Here is a 19991-nt window from a genome sequence, read left to right on the forward strand (position 1 = left end):
GGAGTCTCCTTCCTAATTCCCAGTCTGACTTTCCGTAATAAAGACAAGATTGCTCAACTTCCACAGCACTATGAGCACGGCAGAGTTAACCCTTTGCAGCCCTAAGCAATAGGCAAATAACTCCCTTTTCTTGCTTGAGCTTCCATCCTTCCCATGCACATCCATGCACAACCTACCGAGAAGCTCTTGCAGTGCAAAGGGATGGAAGCGCCCTGCAGAGATCCGTGAGCACAGTGCCTGGGTGGGAGCGTGACTGCTGCATGCAGAGCATCAGCAACCAAAGCCAGGCAAAGCTTTCATCCACAGAAATCCGACATCCACAGAAATCTTGTCTATTTTGAAAAGACAAACACATCACACAGACCAGGAGGCAGAGCAGGAATCTGAAGCTGAGCAGCAGCCCAACCATTGCAGTCCATTAAGGAGCGCATGCTCATGGTGGGGAAGCGGTGCAGCCAGAACCACATCCCCACATCTTTTGCCTCCCCCTGCACCCTGCGTTGCCCCACCTCACGCCTCACACCTCATCTGTGGACCCCAGCACAGCAGGATGGGGTTTTTACACTGCAAGTCTTCAAAACAACTCATTGCAGTTCTGATGTTTGTAAACGCCCTGGCCGTAAGAAGCAAACCCTCTGCAGCCAAGCTGAGCACCTTGAGCAACCTCCACAGGAGCCCTACGGGCTGTTCTACCCTGGGGACTGAGATAAAAGCCACAACACTCCATGTGTTTGTAAATAAATGCAATCCTAAGGACCATAAAATCTGAGCTACACTGTGACTGTGATTTTGCCTGGCAATGTGCTGCTATGGGGTGTTGTTGTAGTGCAGCTCCTGTGATGGCTCTTGCAAATCTCTTACCCCTCACAACAGCAGAGCAGCTCAGCCAGCCTTGCTGTGAGCTGGATAGTGCAAAAAGCAAAGCCAGGCGTGTAGCTTCACCCATCCAAGCATTGCCAGGGAGGTCAGGGAGATGCCGTTCCATGCACAGACCCACATTCATGCTGCAGTCTGCACAGAGGCAGAGTTTTCAGAGCTCTCCAGCACCATGTCATGGCCCAGGCATGGGACACTCCTATGGCAGATCTGCTGGAAAACCATACATACCAGGGTGTGCAGCTTTCAAGCCATGTGGGGTTATGCTTTCTCGTGTTCCTCTGGGTTAATCCCACAGGAATGCTGCAGCTCCCTCCCATGTGCTCTGACTGGCAGTGTCACCCAGCGGTGACAGCATGGGGACAGCACTGGGACACACGGTGACAAGGAGTGAGGCCACCAGAAGTGCACTCCCTGTGACCATGCTCTATTCCTGGCAGTGCAGCTCCTTGCAGACCATCCCCAAACAATCTGGCTGATATTTGGACAGCAAACACTGGACTTCCTGCTGTCACGGTGCCCCTTTTCTGCAGCCAGTTTGCTTTGGGGATGCTGCAACACACTGACCTCCTTTCCCCTCCCAGGCATCGTGCCACAGCTTCCAGTACCTCCAGGCTTTGGCATGCACTACAAACCCCAAAGGCGGTGGTTAAAGCACACAGCGAGTGCTGGGTTTGCTGGATTTGGGGTCAGATGAACTCACAGAAGTGAAGGGAGAGGAAACAGGCTGGCAATGCTGTTCAGGAGGGATAGCAGCTCCCAGGATTACTCAGAAGGAGTCAAAAGTTCATCTTCTTCCCACAGCTCTGCAAAGGCACTGCTCTCAGGTTCAGAGCTTCAGCAGAGGGGAACCCTTCAGCCCAGGACATGTCATGGGGATGGAATAATGTCATGGTTCCAGGCTTGAGCCTGGGTCTGCAGACTGAGTTCAGGACTGTACTGAGGGCTGTGCACATCCCTCTGGAGTGCACTGCCACCAGGAGCAGAGCGCAGCCCTCTGCAGACATCAGACCGGTGATCCCCGTGGATGGGATCCTTGTGGATGCCCCATCCCTGCAGGCATTCAAGGCCAGGCTGGATGTGGCTCTGGGCAGCCTGGTCTGGTGGTTGGTGACCCTGCACACAGCAGGGGGTTGGAACTGGATGAGCATTGTGGTCCTTTTCAACCCAGCCTATGGTTCTGTGATTCTATGATCCCACGTTGCACGGCTCTGCCACGAAACCGAAACAACAGCTGCACAGAAAGGAGAACAGTATTCCATCCCTCCTCACTCTCCAAGACCAGTTCCCGGCTGTGCTCAGGCAACATCGCAGCAAACGCAGCAATGCAGACCATCACACAGTGGGGGAACTCAGCCCCTGCCTTGCCCAACAGGAGTCAAAGCATGTTACAAAAGTCCTCTTGGAGGACTTAACTGGAGTGATGCTGGGGAGGAGGATGCTTCTCTCTTTCCTGCCCTTCCCTCCCTTTTTTGTCAGCTGCAGCCCCAACACCATTCCCACAGTGGCAGTGGGTCACTCAGGGATGCCACGTGCTTTCCCTTTGCTGAGACACATTATAACACAGCTGTGCAGGCAGCTGCCATGGATCCTGCCATCAAACAGGGTTGCAGACCTGCAGGCTATTCATCTTCTGGTCATGGTGTCAGCATATAAATCCATCACCAACAGGAGGGATCCTCCAGTGTCTGTGAAGTCTCCAGCAAATGAGGACTAAGGGTTTCCTGACAGACTGAATCAGCCTCTCCACACCTCCATGCTGCTGTGTGGGGAGGCAAAGCCTCCATCCATACCTTCTCCTCTCTTTCCTTCCTAACCAGCCTGGAAGCTGTCTGGGGAAGGCCTGCACTGAGTTCAGACGTATGGTCTCTATATTCTGCTATTCTCTAGGACGTGTGGTCTGATTTTTGGGTGGTCCTGTGTCCATCCAGGAGCTGGACTTGATGATCCTTGTGGGTCCCTTCCAACTCTATGAGCTTGCAGAGCCCAACACCCCCCTCTTGCTGCAGGACAGCCCACTTCTGCAAGCACTGTTCCTTCCTTCACTTTCAAATCCCCACTTCCAGCTGTGACCAGAAGGAATTTCACCAAGCGAAAGGTCACCCTCTGTGGTTTCCGATATTTCCCTTCCACAAGGCAACCCCTGGGCCTGCAAGTACGTTGCACCAGCTCGTGGCATTGCTGGGCTGGAGGCTCAGAGCAGGCTCAGGGCTGTCTGCTCAGCTTTTGGAATAACTCTGAGCATGGAGACTTCTCAAAGTCTCTTCTGCTTTCCTGCTTTAAGGGCCCACCCTTTCATCGCTATGCATGGAAAAAGATACTTGTACCAAAGCATTCCGAGCGGGCACCATCCAATCTCAGCAGCAGTAATGAGATGCAGCAGCTGGAAGGGAGCTGGGAGGAGGAAAGCTTCAGCTCTTAACTATTCTGCTGGAAGAAATTTACTTTTTGGAGAAAAGTCAGCGCCTACTGGAAAGCATCCACTTCGTGTCTGATCAGCCAAGAGAGCAGAGGACGATCTCTCAAAATGGAAAAACGGCACTGTTTGTTTTTTTTCTGTCATGAGATTCTCCTTAGCAAAGGAGAACCCCTCCCTGCCCGCCCCGTGGCGCTGCTGCGGGGCGCGTCCCGAGGTGCTCCTGCTGCAGCACGGACCCCCGGCCCCAAATGCAGCCCAACCCCACACGGCTCCCCCTCCGTGCGCTGTTCTGAGCGCAGCGTGCAATGTGACCCCATGCCAAAATAGCGTCTGCTCCGAGCAGGAAGATGCTGTGAGGCCGTGACACGCTGGAAATGCGATGCGGGAATGTTCAGCATCCAGCAGGCAGCCTTGGGGACAGGAATACCGAGCTCGTGCATTAATCCTCCCGTAAAGGGAGCGGTCCCGGCGCGCCCTGCGGAAGCGCACGGCCGGGGATGGGATGGGGCCGGCAGCAGGCGGGCCAGCAAAGCCTGGGCACTAAAGGAAGTGCTGTGCGGACGGGTGGCCAAATATAGCTGAGGAAGGGGCCCGAGATGTGTGACGTGTGAGTGAGAAGAAAAGAAGAAAGGGAAGCTGCTCCAGAACTGCACTGTTTTCCTTCCCAACAGCGCTGCTCGCGTCTCCTCGAGAGACTTTTTGCAGCCTCTCTTTGGCCGTGCACTTCCAATTGTTGCTGTAAATACATATTGCCTCTGTTTGCCTTTGGAATCTCGGGGAGCTGCAGGAAAGAAGGGGACAGACTCTTCATAGCACAAGGGGAAATGGCTTCAAACTACAAGAGCAGAGATTCAGACTGGATATAAGGAGAAGACCCCAAGCTTGTTTGATCAGAGAGGTGGTGGTGCCCCATCCCTGCAGACAGCCCAGGTTAGAGGATGGGCTGTGAGCACTGATGGAGCTGTGCGTGTCCCTGCTCAGTGCAGGGGGTGGGACCAGATGGCCTTTAGGTGTCCCTTCCAGCTCCAACCTATGATTCTATGACAGAGTCAGACAGCTCCTGCCACCCCACTGCTGGAGTCGGGGAGCTCAGTGCCCAGCCCATGGGAGCCTTCCTTTGGGTCTGAAGCTCAAATGGATCTGAAGATCAGTCCCAGCTTTCCAGATTCTCCCTGCTTCATAGGGTATACTGGGAAGGACCAAAGGATGCTCCTAAAACCACATTACCTGTGTCATGCCCAGGAGCTCTGGGACAGACAAGGAGGCTGCGCTCACCCAATCCCATCTTGGAACAGCCCAGACTTGCCACAGGTAATAACAGCAAATAGATAAACTTCATATACACAAAGAGATTGGCCACTGCTGCATCCACCACATTACCTTCACAGCTCCATTGGCACATGTTCCACCAAGATGCAACAAAACCTTTGGCAGAAGCACTGTTGAAGGCAAGGCAGAGAAACCCTCATCTGGAAATGTGGACAAAATACCCAGGGTTCAGCCTGCTTCCCACTGAGCTCCAGAACAGCAGTCAGCAGGCCTGAGCACAGCCCCCTCAGCACTGTTTGCATCTCCAGACACGGCTCCTTGCCAACCTCCATCCCACCAACCAGCAGCACGGCTCATCCCGGGTCGCAGCCCAACATCTGCTTTCCATGTTCCCGGGCAGTGCTCCAAGTAACGTATGCATCTTGTGTGTCTGCATGCAGCACGAGCCTCAGGCTATGCTCAGCACCACGTGCAGGAGCAGAGCAGAGCTTTCAAGCAATATGCCTCATCCTCTGGGAAAAAGCTGGGCTACAAAATCCAGGCTGAACATGGAGCAGCTGTGGTTCCTGCCCAGAGAACGGGGCTGGGAAACAGCTCAGCATCACCCAGTGCACGTAGCAGGGCTGCAGACTCCTTCAGCATTGCACAGCACTCAGCTTCAAGCATGGAGAAGGTTTGAGCTCTCACATACATAGCACCAAAGCCCCAGCAGCACTCACCTGCACGTGAGTTCCTGAAGGTGTTGATAGAAGACGTCTCCATCAGCATCAAGTGGTCAGGAGTGTTCTGCTCCAGAGGCTCCAGGATTTCCTTCAAAATAACACCCGTCACTGAGCACATGGTGAAGCTGGGAACAAAACATCCTCAAAAGGCTGCAGGGCTGAAACCTTTTCTCTCATTCTCTCTGAGGAGCAGTCAGGCCAGCAGCAGCTTGCTGTGCTGCCAACAAACATGGGGTTTCTATAGAGATGTCACACTGCAGCCTCACACTGCCCTGAGCACTGAGCCCAAGTGTGCATCGATGGCAAAGGGTTTGAACCTGCTCCCATGCATTGGATACAGCACAGAGCTCACCATCCTTTAGCAGCAGTGGGCAGGCAGGATTGCCTTTGCTCAGCCTGTTCACCCTGTGCTGGGCACACACAGCCTGGCACAGCCCCAGTGATCCCATGGCACAAGCTGGTTTCCCCCCATTGAGCTCTCTGCAGTCCCAAATACATGACTTTGCTTTGCCATAACAGCAAGCACATAGAGCACAGGACAGCTTTGCAGCCCTCCAACCTTGGCAGCAGCCCCGGGGCCATCAGCACAGCCCCAGCCACCACTGGCAACACCCTGCACTGATGCTCAGTGGCATCCTCTGCCCCCACCCCCCTCCTGGCCGATACTGAGACCCTTCTCCTCCTCGTCCCAGAGGAGCACAGTAGAGGACACAGCACCCTTATTCCCACTCTCCCACCATTGACACCACAACCTTTCCCTGTGGCCCTGCCCTCACCAGTTCCTGGGCACAGTGGCACAGGGATCAGGCAGGCGCTGGCTGCAACCCCATTGTTTGCACACAATTGTTAGCACCTGGGCAGGGAATTTCTAATCCACATACATATATTTTAGGAAATGTGTGAGACATGTGGTTCCATGGCAAATTCTACATCTGCACCTTGCACTGAAGAGCCCCCACAGTATTTTGCAATAGCAGCAGTAGGAGCAGGCTGACCTCATGGATATTTTCTGCACTGAGCTTTTGGGAGCTCGTGGTTCCTCCCAGCACTCCCACTTTGTTGCTTGCAACAAATCCCTGGCAAGGAAGGGATGGATGGGAGCAGTGCTGTTTGCAGCAAGCTTTGTGCTGGCACCTGCAGCAGGTGGGAGAGCCGCCCCATGGGGACCTGCTGCACTGCTCACTGCCCCATTGCTCATAGGGAAGGGATTCAGCCGCCCACAGCTTCTCTGCATTGAGTAATGCATTTGGCAAGGGGCAGGCAAGTTTGGGAAGTGTGTCATTGTTCATCCCGTGCCCTGAGAGCCTGTGGAGGGGGATAACAAAGCCCCACTCCATGCACCCATCCTCCCCCCCCTTCTGCCACTCCATGCACCTTCTGCCCCCATCCTGCTCCCACATTCCCTGAACTGGCCCCTTCCCTGCCACCCTCACCAGGGTCACCTGCAGGAAGGAACCTGTGCCCCCAGCATGATGCCCCTCAGCATCCAAGGATGAAGGCTGGGAGCAGGGTAAGAGAGACGGCGTGGTTTGATGCTCTGATTTAGTGCGGTCATGTCAGGACTGAGGGCTGCAAGTTGCTGCTCACAGACAATGAAGGGGAACACCTGTAGTGGAGGCTGAGGGTGGGGAGGGGTGGGAACAGGAAGGCACTGAGAGGGATGCAGAGAAGTGAGGGTGCTCCAAGGCAATGGGGAGGTTAGCCAAGGCCAACAGTTCCACCCAAACAGCCCTGGGAGCAGGGATCAGGGCTGATCGTCTGGTCCCTCTCATGGGATGGGCAGTGCTTTGCACAGGAAAGTAGAGCATCCTCATCCCTGTCCCCATCCCAAGCCCCATCCTCATCCTCTTCTCTATCCCCATTTGTGTCTGCATCCCCATCCCGTCTCCATAACTGGGTGTGTTCTGCCCCCCACCCATTTCCTGGCCAGCACAGGAAAGGCGGGCACTGTGCAGCCTCTGACTGCCGCTCGCTGTTTTCCCATTACATCGTAAATAAGGAGGATTTCAGAGCACACGCGGTGAGGGCAGAGCCCTCCCAGTGCAGCCACAAGTTTTGGTGCTGAGGTCACTTCTGGTGTCCCAGCCCAGCAGCCCCCGCCCTGCTCGGGGCAGAAGTGGCTGGATGTGTAATGTATCCACGGCCCTGAATGCTTACAGATAGAGGTATTTTGATCAGGGAGAGCTGCAGCACGTGGGATGTGGGCACACCGCCAGCAGCACCACGCTATGGTAAGAGATGGGAGATGGGTGCTGTGTGCCCAGGTTTGGCTGCAAGTGATGCCCGAGCACCTGCAGCACAGTGCACATGGGTAAGGAGCCCTCAGAGGGAACATTTGGGGTTATGGACCCTCCCTCTCCCCAGTGACAGCTCAAGATTTTTATTTTGGGGGGAAGAAAGCATGATGCGGGGCTCGGTGCCCTGACTTGGAGGGTTTGGGAAGCTGGGGGCTGCCAGTTCCCATTCGGCAGCACTTCTGCTGACACACAGGACAGCATATGGGATGAATTAACAAAGCGCAGCAGCACCATGACAGATTTGTATCCATGCTCTCACAAATCCCCCCCGAGACCCCAAATCACCAACGTTTATTGCAACACTTGCACTGTCCCTCCTGCACCGTGCCTTGCAGACACACAGCGCTTTCACCCAGGATCCCAGAACCCCTCACTCGTGCTCCTTCTCTTTTGCCCCTTTCCTGCAGGAACGTGACCGACCCAGCACTGTGTGTTGGCCACACAGCAGGATTGCTACACCACACTGACAGCACACAGCTCGCAGCCGCCCTGCACACAGGCACGGCCAGCAGTTGGCTCTGGATCCCAAATGACACAGGAAAAACGGAATGTCTCACCCTGACCCGGGCAGGGCTGTGCAGATGGCTTCGAAACCCGAAGGAGTTCTAAGACATGGGATAATTCCCATGCACATCAGCTCGGCTGCTTCCTCTTGTGCAAGGAGGAGATGTTTGCAGCTGGAAGTCAGAGGTCCACGCTCCAACTGTGAGCTGAGCAGGGACTCAGCCTGTGGGGAAAGCAACGCCAGAGACTGCATGCATGGGACAGCAAACCCTGCACACAGACTGCTTTGCAGTGCAATTGCAAATCCATGACAGCTGTGCAGAGCGTGGCCCCAAAGCTCCTCACCTGGCTATGCTCAGCACCAAGCAGGTGTCACTGTAAGCAGAAAACCACCTGGTCAGGATTGCAGTAAGCTCTGTCCTGGCTCAAAAGGCTTCCAAAGGTGGCGGCTCAGCATGCTGAGCTCATCCCCTGCAGCTGGAAGCTGTGGCTCCCCGAGGAGTGCTGACAGCCCCGAGCCCAGCCCTGCCTCTGGTTGCAACACACAGAGCAGAAGTAACTGTGCTGACCTGGTGAGTATGGGGGTGGATGGCTGTGCTGGATGCACACACCCTGCGCCCAGGTCACATCTGTGCTGCGATGTGGGGCTTGGTGACCCCAGGAGATGCATAATCCACCTTGAAGCCCTCAGCATCCAGCACAGCCACAGCCTGTTCCTAGCCAGAGCCGCTGCTCACGGCGCAGAGGACCCCCTCAGATTGCACCCACCAGTACCCAACATCACACTGCCCCACATAAGCTGTTCAACCCAGAGCACCACCACCACACTGGGCTCCTCCCCGGGGCCTTCAGCTGGCAAACAGCCACACCAGAAACTTTCATTTCCCTAGGAACATGCTTTTACCCTACCAGATTTACATAGGTCAAGGTGGAGCTGCAGCCAAACTGCTTGCCCCATTCCTGGATCAGCCCTGTCCCTGCATGCTCCCATCATTCATTCCCTGCCTGGGCTTTTCTGCAGAAATATCTGGAGGGTGACTATTCCTTACCAGTGCCCACGTTCATTTGCCAACCTGGATGCAGATGCAAAATCCTCCATTGGTTGTTTGGACTCTCATTTTCAATTGTCTTTTCCGTGTCAGTACATTCATTTTGAGAGCGTACTTAACATGAAATGATTAATCAAGGAGGGGCTGACCACGAGCACACAAACCTGGCTTAGCAGCAGCACAGACCTGATTGGGGTGGGTGAGATTTATGCTTTAGATGCTTTGAATTTCCAGAGCTCAGTAGCACGGCGTGCTTGGCTGCTTTGCAGGGAAGGAGGGCAGGGCTGAGCCACTTCTGGAGGAGCACTTCTGCAAGTGGGTGATCCCAGCAGCCCCTCCTGAAAACTTTCTCTGCTCCTCTATTTTTTCTCTTCAAAGCCAAGCGTGAGAGCTCCCTCTGCTGCCATAAGGGCTCAGACCAAGTGAACGCATTGTGTGAGACTGAACGGGCTCCAAAGCAGGGTGCAGCTCCTGATGTCCGCTAGAGCTGTCCTTAAACACGAGACCCAAGGGTTTTACCCAGGGAATCACTGGGCAGGTGCTAATTAAAAGGTGGTTTAACGATATCGCTGGGCTGCCCGGTCCTCCAGCATTCTGTACCTCACTGCAAACAGAGAAAACACACCAGGATGGTCCAGGATCCATGCTTTCCTCCTGTTGTGCTGATGCTCTGGCAGTAGCTGGGAGCTGTGGAATTCTGCTATCCCACTTAGAGCAACCCAGTGTGGCTGGCAATGCTCAGTGGCAAAGGCACCACGTCCCACGTGCAATGCCAGCACCCCCCAGGGCTTTTTCAAACTGGAATACTTGCAGCTCGGGGACAGATGATAAGCGTGGGGGTTCCATAGGTGAAGAGGAGCTGCAGATGAAGTCACACAGCTCTGCGCAGGAAACGGTGAGTAACAGCCTCACAGCTCGAGCTGCTGAGGGTCTGAAAACACAACAGCAGACAGGAGCAAAGAGAACGTCCTGTGGCAGAAGGGCTGTGACTCATTTACTCCAGAGGTTACTATGGAGCTGTTTACACATTTCTTTGTGATTACAAAAAAATAAAATACCTAAAGACTCACCCAAAATGAACTACGTAGAAAGAGGTGTGAGCAAGAGGAGAACACAAATAGCAATAACTCACAGGACCAGGCAGGCTTCCTGGAGGAGCACAGGGGGTTCAGGTATGAGCCCACTGAGCCACAGAGCCCTGGGCAAACGCTGCCTGTCCTGCTGCAGCCAGGTGGGAGGCAGCAAGGGCAATCCGAGCTGGGTTTGCATTTTTAGAAAGGCTCTGGGAGGAATATGAGGAATAACCAACCAGGAAATCAAACTCCTTCACTGAACAAATTGCTCAGACTCCTGAAAAGCAGAATTCAGAGAGAAGAGGCAGCTGGAGAGCATTCTTGGGGCTTTTCCCAAGGGAAGTCCCACCTGGAAAATTATGGAGTTTGTGGAATATATAGCAAGCAGCTGGGGGACAAGGTGATCTGGCATTTATAGCCATTAATTGGAGCTTATAAATTAACAGCATGTGGCAGAATCCAAAACAAGGGATAGGATTAAAGTGAGAGGTTTTGTACCAGGAGAAGGGATTTCTTGGGAACACCTCATTTCTTTACGATTTCCATTCACAGGGAGTGATGCCAGGAACTTCTGGGACAAGTTCGTCACTATTAAACACTAAGATGCAGACACAGCCTTTGAGATCTTGTCCCACCAACTGCCAGACTTACAGGGAGGTAAGCATCAGCATCATTGAGCATAGCCAGAACCTGATCAGCTGCTGCCCAGGGCAATTCTGGGTGTGAGGGTACGGAGGAACTGGAATCACATCCAAGCGACAGTTTGCTTCCAGCACACAAAGGCAGACAACAAAGGGCCTGCGCCCTCTCTGTGTATAAAAACACTGTTATCAGGAGACCAGAAATAGCATTTCCTTGCTCTCTATCCTTTGTCTGTCTTATCAGGGCAGCAGGAGGCTCTCAACTTGCTGCAGGCTGGTGGGGTGGGAGGGCTGCGTGCAGGAAGGTGGGACGCCAGCTCACAAACGTTCTGCTTGCACAGAACGGCAGGAGGGAAGCGAGAAATTCCTTCCTGCCAGGAGGCCTGGAAGCAGTGCTGGGCCCTGGCCAGCATCCACTCTTCTCCCCCGCATCCCTGCTCCCTTTGGTCTCCCCAAAGGTCACTCTCAATTACTCACTGCAGCTTTTTGTTTAGGAAATAGCAGTGGGGATGTCCTGTCCCGTGCGAGCAGCTCTGACCACAGTCTCTGCCAAGCTGCTACAATAGACATCTCCCTGCAGCCCCCTGGGCCCGGCAGGCCTCCATGAGAACAGGGCAGGAAAAGACAGACAGACTCCAAGCGCCCACTCAGCGCAGTTTCCTCCCACATCACATCCTCTTCATTATTCCTTGCAACATTGCCCTGGAGCAGGTAGGGTGGCACACGGAACAGGGGACACACCAGGTAGGGCAGAACTGCCGGTACAGCTTCTGTGTTTTGAGGATACATCCATCACATTGTGTTAAAGCACTGGGCCACAAAAAGCACAGAAATGCAGCCACTGTTGTGGGGAAGCTACGTGCCAAGGACACAGAGTGGCCCTGAGCCCTGAATGAAGAGTACTGAACTCCAAGCCCACCTTACAGCTGCACTTGCAGCAGCACATGTGTCTATTTCAGAGCAGAGAGCATTTTTTTTTCCCCACTATGATTGTTCTTGGATTCTTTTTGCTTCTGTAAGCCCTGAAAGCTCAGCCACCACCCAGGCAGGGAGGTGTTTGTTAGGAGGGGCCGGCGTGACACAGCTAATGCTCAAGAACTCAGCTGAGCGTGGATCCCCGAGGCCTGTCTGAAAAAGCACATTCCGAGAATTTCCCTCTTCCGCTGCTACTCCCTCTTCCTCTTCCACAGGAAACTCTGGCAGAAAGCAAATAAATAATCAGAGGACTATCACACCCAACTGGAGTAGCGATAAGAAATTTGGTTCCGATCCACACCACAGAGAAATGTGATAAAACGCTGCCCTCTCAGAAGCCAGAAACTGATTGTTTGCCAAGAGACTAAAAATAAGCCACAGAGGGCTGTACTTAAAGGCATGCACTAATAAATGCCTCTGTCCTTGATTAATCACGCTCCAATTTCCAGAAAAGCACTCTCTATTTTCCAGGAACAGTTTGTTGGGAGCTTTGGCAACATCGGAATAAACACAAAGGCTAAAAGATGTAACATATCTCAGAACAGCTTCCTGGCAGCTGCAGGTTTGCTGGAGGCAGTGCAATCCCTGGGACAGCAAGGGCAAACAGGGACTTGTTCAGCCGGAGCAGGAAGGATCTCCTTTCTCCATGCCACAGGGGCCAGAGGCTGCACTGGTGCATCCCCCCGTGGCTGCAGCAGCACCTTGGCTTCACGGTTCACTTTGTCTGTTTCATCTCCATCAGTCAGAATGAAATCACCTCTTCCAGGCCAATGGGGAATAGAAGTGCCAGCTGTGTGGTGGCACTGGCGCACACTGCCACCTGCAGAACACACCCCAGAGCTGGGGACCTTTGGAGAGCACTCAGGGTGTCAGCACACCAGCCGAGGCTCACAGATTGACCTGGCTGTGTGTGACAGCAATCCCAGCACACTTGTGAAGGTGTTTACACAGGCCAAGCTTTCCAGGACTCTTGGGGTGAAAGCAACCGTGACAGAGCTCCTCATTAGCACGTGTTTAACTTAACACGTAACCCACCATAAACAAGAACACTGGATATAAACAGAGCTCAGCCATGAGTCATAGAAGGGACACCCGGTCTGGTTTAAACAAAGCATTATTTTAATCTCAAGATTTTATAAATATATATTTACAAAAGAAAGGTATCGATCCAAAGAGTTAAACAAATGTACAGCTCCCAAGTATTGCTACGGTCCAGGGAGACATACAATGTTAATGCAATCCCACAATTTACAATACCCATTATTCAAAAAGAAACCACATTCTTAATTTAAAATACCTCTTCAGAAGTTTACAATACCTCCTGCTGTGAAAGACAACCTGCCTTGAGCAGCACGACGTGACAAGAAGGAGCTGAGCCCTTTCGTACAGCTTTGCACACAGAACACACAATTTCTGCCACTGAGGTGAACACTGCAAGCCAACATTTCACCGTCATACAAATGTTTTTTTTTTCCCCCCAGCCCATAGATTCCTAGGGGAACACAGTGTGCTGCACGGATTCAAGACATGCAAATGTCTTGCAAAGTCAGCATGCTGATGCCAGGTCTTCAGGCAACTCCATTAAGATTATGTGAAACGCCTTTTGGTCATGGAACAGTAGAAAGTAGCCTGAACTCAGCCTCAGCTCTTGTTTTAATGGTTACCCCCAAATCCGCTGCATAGGTGAATAACTGAGTGGAAGGAAGTTCTGCTTGTGTAACCTCCTGTCCTGTACCCCAGCAGTGACGTTCCCTGCTGCCCTGTGCACCAGCTCACACCAGGTGGCATCATTTTAACAGCTCTGCCCATCACCTGCTCTCACACTCCCTCCACCTCTGAAACTGTGTACAGCTTTCCTTGCAACCTACTTGTAGTCCAGTTGTGCTCTTCGTACACAGGCCTGCAGGAAAAACAGGGGTTCTCCATAAACTCAGATTTAATCAGGGTCCTGGTTAAATGTTACTGAGACCTCCAACAACACTTAAGAAAAATAAGTCTGGAGCTGCTCAGCAGTCACTTGCTGCAGTTTCCACTTGACTTCAGAAATCCTCCTACAGCCAACAGCAACACTTCCTTTGGATTTCCTTCACTGCAACAACCTCAGTGCCATTCAAATCACAGAATGAGAGACGCAGAGCCAACAGAGAGCTATCTAAACTTCGTAACAGACCTCCAGGAACAAAACACAGCTAAGCCCACAACCGAAAACTACCTGAGGTACCAACTGCTGGAGGAGGTGGGGATGGTTCTTGGAGAACAGAAGGTCCTGTGTGAGCATGGTTTTTAGAAGGTTACCTGGCATTTTTCTCTTAACGTATCCAGTGAGTATAAACCTGCATCAGAGCACTACTTAGGATGTCTTCTGATTCAAAGTTCAGGCAATATAATTCTAATTAATCAAATTAAGAAAGGACTTAAACACAAACTGCTAGTGGAAAACTGAATATTAACTGCTAGGAGTGTTAACTGGAAGTCTTGCACAATGTATTTACTTCTTTTAATTCACACCTCATTTAAGCAGCTCCCAAATCTCACGGTCAGACCAACGTTCTCTGTGCTTCACTACTGTGAATCCAACCCAGCTTGAGGCTTCTACCGTGCTCAGGATGCTGTCTGGTCCTCTTTAGCCACAGTCTGCAACAGGCAAAGAAAAAAAATCAAGTACATCACAGGAGAACTGTGTGACTCACCGCTGTGATTCTGGAGCAACACTTTCATGTTTTCCCAGAGACTGAGGCTGCTCTGGGCCTTTGGTTAGCGCTCAGAAGCTACCAATGAACACAAACCTAACACAGACTGTGCTGCCAATATTTAAGCTTCTTATCACACTGATGGCAATAAGTACAACAGACACCTGGGAATCTGCAGCAGCCAACTCACCATGTGTGCAACAGGGAGCCACAGTTAGGAAACTTGGCACAAGAAGTTAAATGACAGCCTAGAAGTCAAACAGCGCCCATGGTGCCGAATGCTGCAGGGAGCTACAGCAGGCAGAGGAGGCCCTGATGAGAAGAGTTGGCTGGAGGTGAGGAAGAACATAGAAGGCAATGATAGCAATGATTCCAGCTAGGAATACACACAGTGCAGCCAGTGACTGTGTACACACACTGCACACAGTGACCCATCGTGCCTCCAGATGAGTGTTTCTGGGGCTGGTGCAACCAGAAGGGGAAGTACTGCAATACAAGGAGTAATTTAGCAACGAGTTCTCCATGAGCAGTAAAACTGATCAGAAATCCTTTCACTCGGTCACTGTTTTCCACTCATGCTCCTAACAGACCAGCCATATTCCAGTATCTTCTATGGCATTAGTCCATGACACTAGTGAATAACACAGGCTGACACGCAGTTCCATTTGGAGCACAATTAGCATGCTAATCTGTGACTTCACGAGCAGAACTGGGAGGAAGGTGTCAAATTCACTGGAGTCCCACTAAAGAACTCCAAATAACACCTTTTTCAATCTTTCTTCTCATGGGTCAGGTAGGAAGGAAGCTTGCAGACAAAAGCAAACACAACTAGAGGGCTTCAAAACCCCAATATCTCACCTGCCGCAAGAACTGCTTTCCAAGGTAGCTGGTTGCCATGCTTGTCAAGTTCTTCCTACTGCCAACTTTGCACCTGATGTATCCATAAAGGTTGGCTCCCTGTAGAACCACTCCCATCATAACTACTGCCTAAGGCACAAGAAAATACTGTCACCGATTTGCATCGCCTTACTGGCAACAAAGTCCATTACTGAGTTGAGGGAGGCAACTCACCAGCCATTTCACTTTGAAAGAAAACAGAGCACTGAAAGCAAATATCACCCAGATGATAGGGCAGGTAATCAGACCTAGCCAGAAAATTCGGGACTCTGATTCTGAGGAGGTTTTATGCCCTTGTGCTGATACCTAGAAACACAAAGTAAATGGAGATTAACAGATCTCACCATCACTACAAAACAGCCCAGCACCTACAAGTCTCCTGGCTTTTGTCCCCACACAGCAGTACTGGATGCTTTGGAGACCAGCTTCCATACCTTGTGACAAAAGATGTTTCCATATGGGGGGAAGTAGCAACAAATTGTCTGTCTTGGAATATTTGGGGCAAAAAAGCCTCAGTAAGTTTGAGAAATGTTACGTGTGCTGCATGGTTCAGTTTCCACACACAGAACGGGTAACACCTTCTACCTTAACATCACTGCACAGACAACCAGTGTCACTGAGTGCTGCCAGTACTAAATATTGATGCTTACAGCCATCAAGTCAGGCAATTTCTACACAGATATGACTCACACTGCACTACTGATCTTCTTTATTGAGAAGATCTCAAGCAATCATTCGTTCTTCCTACAAATAGTTAAAAGATCTGAACAGAGGGAGCTCATGGCTCAATTTAATGTATTACCAGCAGTTTAGATACTTTTTATCCTTTTCCAACAAGCACAGTTCTGAGAAAGAATTCATCTGCAGGGGCACAAATTCATCTGGACAAAGTTTTGGGTTCCAGACTCTGCACCACTGTAGATTTCCAATGTGAGCACAGGCAATGACTTTTACCTCACTCCACATCTGTGCACCAGAAGTGCTCTTACCCCTGTGCACACAGAGACAACAGGCAGGGATCAAAAGGGTAACTGACAGGACACGAGGTGCCACCAGAAGGCAGATCAGACACACAGCAGCAGGCAGAATGAACACAGGGCAGCAGTAATGCTATGAGCAATGCTGGATTGTTTTGCCTAGTTCCAATGATCTTCTACGGGAAGTAAAAGATACGTCAGCTGTTCTGTGCTCACACCAGAACATTTCAGTGTTCTTGATAAGGCCTGGGAACCTTTACAACATTTTATGTGAAAATGAAGTTACACAAACATTTTTCTCAAGTCTTGATCTGGCTTTTAAAGAAAGCAAAAAAAACATAAAAGATGATGGTATCCTTCAGTACCACCATGAAACAAGCGAGCGGTTACAGACCTGCGGCTGGGAGCTCTAAACTCTGCAATTCACCACCACAAACATAACTGGTAATTAACAGGGGGTTGGTAAACCTGAAACATCTAAAGGAAGACTTACCTTTCTAGATTCAAATTTCCAGTGACTTCTACCATCATCATCCACCTGATTCCACCAGCGGAGGCCAACCATCAGCCGCCCTGTGACGTTCTGAAAGACAGAAAGCAAAGAGGCTTCAATTCGCCACCAGCAGAAACCATCAGCCAAACGAATCCTTGGGAATACTCCACCTCAACGCTGCACCCACAAGAAATTATGGTTTTTCAGCCCCAGATTTTATTGCTGTTAGCTCTTTCAGAAGCTTTCAGTTCTCCAGGCAGCAAATTCCCTTTCTTATATTGGCAGCTGCTGGTTTCACAGCAATCTGCTCTCAGTGGCTGCACAAGTTACAATGCTAGCTGTATTTTAGAAAGAGAAGCATCACACCCTGCAAAGACCTCATATTCCACTGCTCTTGAGTCTGCCAAAGCTTGGCTGTTTGGGCTGCTATTTGCAATGTTGCTCATTTGCTTCATGTGGGCAAACAAGACCACGAGGCTCTCATATCCAAACCCATTTTCTGATACACTCAGCACAACAACAAATTGCTGTACTAACATAAATGACACATACTGGTGACTCAGAAGTGACCTTTCTAAAAATGAAGCCTGTGCTGCCTTAAAAAGAATAAGTCTGCTACAGATCTCCATTTGATTTTCAAAAAGAAAGCAGCTAATCAGCTACACAGTGCTGTTTCCTGCAGTACTTGAGTGCATCTCAGGTATAGTTTTGTTGGAAAGGCACAAAGAAGGTTCTTTTTTTGTGGAACAAACACCACTTTACTCAATTATTCCTATAGGTTAGACATGATAACAAAAAAGCATGAGAGGAACTTACCTTTACGGCCCAAAAGTCACACGACAAGAGAAGGATGATTGTCACCATGCAGGCAATAAAGCTGCTAGTTAAGAGCTCACAGAGCAGATAGACAACTATCGCACTGACTCGGAAGAACAGGTGGAAAAATGATGCCACTGGATGCCTGGAATGAAGGACAGCACCGTCACAGTTCTTTCAGACAGGACTGAAGCAATTTCAGAGAAACAACGTTGCAAAGTGATCCTCTCCCACCAAGAATAAGGATCAGCATTATTATATGAAACCAGTGTTATTATTGCTGAAAATATGGGCTAAAAAAAAGTTAACTGGGAGATTATCCTAAGGAGGAAAGGTTCCACTCACAGACATAACCAACACAATGTGAATCTAGGGATGAAGGAGCCAAGTATTTATTTAACCTCATGTTCAACATAAGACAATTTTTTTTGAGGTAAATTTAAAGAGGGTTCTGACGAGAAACAGCAAACTGAGCTGCATCACACAACAGACATGCCTCCTTTCTGACTTGTGCAGTGCCCTGTTCAGAAATGTACAGTAGAGCCAACATCACCACACCAGGATTTCAGACTACCGGCTGTGTGGGAAAACAGAGATCATGGCCTGAACAAATGACTGCTGTGTAGGAAAGGGCTCACGTTAGCTTGGGAATGCAAGTATACCACCTCCAGCTTCTGCTTATAGCTAGAAAAAGCATATTAGTGAGAAAATGCTCTGTAGCTGTACATTATTCTCCTTGCTTTCTATGAATGATTGCTAATCCTGATATTTGATGCTTTATGGTCTGTGACTGTTATATATATGGGCACAGCATCAAGGGCTCACAGCAGACATCTTGCCAGCTTGCTGCTACATGTATGTCCCCAGGAAATCTCAGGGCAGACACGATACTGGTCGGTCACTGCTGGTACTGAAGGCCTGGCAGACACTGATCAGCCAGCTGCTGCCAGTAACATGAGTACCTCCCCAACAAATCAATGAATGTGAGCTCATCTCTACGTACTTTCTTTCAGGATTAGCAAACCTTATGCAGAAGTGCTGGTGCTTCTGCCCAACATTGGTGTGACCACAGCAGGACGTGGCAGGCAGCAGGGCAGTGCCACTCACACTAGGAAACAGAGACTGGCAAGGAGATAACAGGCCAGCCCAGACAGCAGCACTTGGCACAGTGAGAGCCACCTGCTACAGAGAGCTCAGAGACAGTAACGTGTACACACATTTAATGTGGGGACACTCAGAAGCACAAAGGCACAGATACATGGATTCCAGCTGAGCTTCTGCAACTACCTCTCTCAGCTAAGCAGAAGTTACTAAAGTTACTATTCTTTCTAACAAAACAAAAATATTAGCTGTTATGTATTTCAACACAATACAGCAGCCAAGAAAATGGGGCCAGGGTCGTTTTGTCAGTGTCCAGCAACTGAAACAACAGGATGGGACAGTCCCTCCTTCTCCAGAACTCATCTATAAACTCTCTCCAGGTCACTGACCTTATTTTTGACTTTTTTGATCTCCTGGATACTTCATCATCGGCATCAAAGAGAGAGACATCCTCAATGTCATCACTGCTGCCCTAACGAGAGGAACAAGCGCAGAGTTACAAGAGAAAGAGAATCGCTTTTCGACTTCAACCCGGGTCACTTCTGATTACACTGAAGCGCTGGGATGGCGCCTAGAGATTTAAACACGAAGCAAGCGCTATAAGGAAAAGACACAGGAACCGGATTTTCCTACGACTGCTAATTCAGGCAGCGCCTCCCGTGCTGAAGAGAGGCAGGAGGAGCGGCGAGGCCTCCTCGCCTCGATCGTGCTCCCCTCAGCCAGGAGCCAGCTCAGCCTCTGCGCTCCTCCCTGTACACAGTGCTCGTAGCAGCCACCAAGCACCCACAGAGCGCAACACCCGAGCCCCACGCAGCCCCACGGCCGAGCCCAGAGGAACCCCGCGCAGCCCCACGGCCATACCGAGCTCCGCGCAGCCCCCAGCCCTCACCTGCCGCAGCATGGCCTCACCACCACTTCCGGCTTCACCACCACTTCCGGCTTCACCACCACTTCCGGCCACGCCACGTCACCACCGCGGCCAATCTCGCGAGAGTCGCAGCGCCGCGCCTGCGCACTTGGACACGGCTCTGACGCCAGAGGAAGGTCGTGGGGGAGGGGCGGGGTCTGTTGAGCGCCCAGCCGTGGCCGCGGTGCCGTGAGTTGTGAGGGCTGGGCACGGCCGCTCCGTCCAGCTGCAGCCCTCCTGCCACAGCCCGGCCTCAAACCTCTCATGCGAGAAAATAATGTTTCC

General features: G+C 51.2%; 2 protein-coding genes across 2 annotated transcripts in view; both read right to left on the bottom strand.

Annotated features, from left to right (window-relative positions):
• The window catches only part of TEKT3 (tektin 3), a 44168-nt gene extending 38817 nt beyond the window's left edge, over positions 1-5351 (bottom strand). Inside the window, exon 1 of the mRNA XM_042883788.1 lies at positions 5284-5351. The gene's annotated coding sequence lies outside the window, so the exon portion shown is untranslated. The remainder of the gene's footprint in view (positions 1-5283) is intronic.
• Positions 5352-12921: 7570 nt separating this feature from the next.
• On the bottom strand, positions 12922-19760 carry LOC122186832 (Golgi apparatus membrane protein TVP23 homolog B-like). Its single transcript, XM_042883785.1, has 7 exons — positions 19689-19760; positions 19189-19271; positions 17699-17843; positions 16883-16972; positions 15587-15718; positions 15374-15502; positions 12922-14459 (listed from the first exon to the last, which is right to left on the bottom strand). Exons 1-7 carry the CDS (start codon positions 19698-19700, stop codon positions 14427-14429), a joined length of 624 nt encoding a protein of 207 aa, XP_042739719.1. The 5' UTR covers positions 19701-19760; the 3' UTR covers positions 12922-14426.
• Between the last annotated feature and the right edge of the window lie 231 nt (positions 19761-19991).

The sequence above is a fragment of the Lagopus leucura genome, unplaced genomic scaffold, assembly GCF_019238085.1.
Source record: "Lagopus leucura isolate 7727_CA_CO unplaced genomic scaffold, USGS_WTPT01 Super-Scaffold_100040, whole genome shotgun sequence".
NCBI lineage: Eukaryota > Metazoa > Chordata > Aves > Galliformes > Phasianidae > Lagopus > Lagopus leucura.

Coding starts and splice junctions, on each gene's coding strand:
- LOC122186832 (XM_042883785.1), bottom strand. Junction 15,503..15,586: donor CTTTCAAAGTGAAATGGCTG/GTGAGTTGCCTC, acceptor CTTGTGCCTTAG/GCAGTAGTTATGATGGGAGT. Junction 14,460..15,373: donor GAAAGCAGTTCTTGCGGCAG/GTGAGATATTGG, acceptor TGCCTGTTGCAG/ACTGTGGCTAAAGAGGACCA.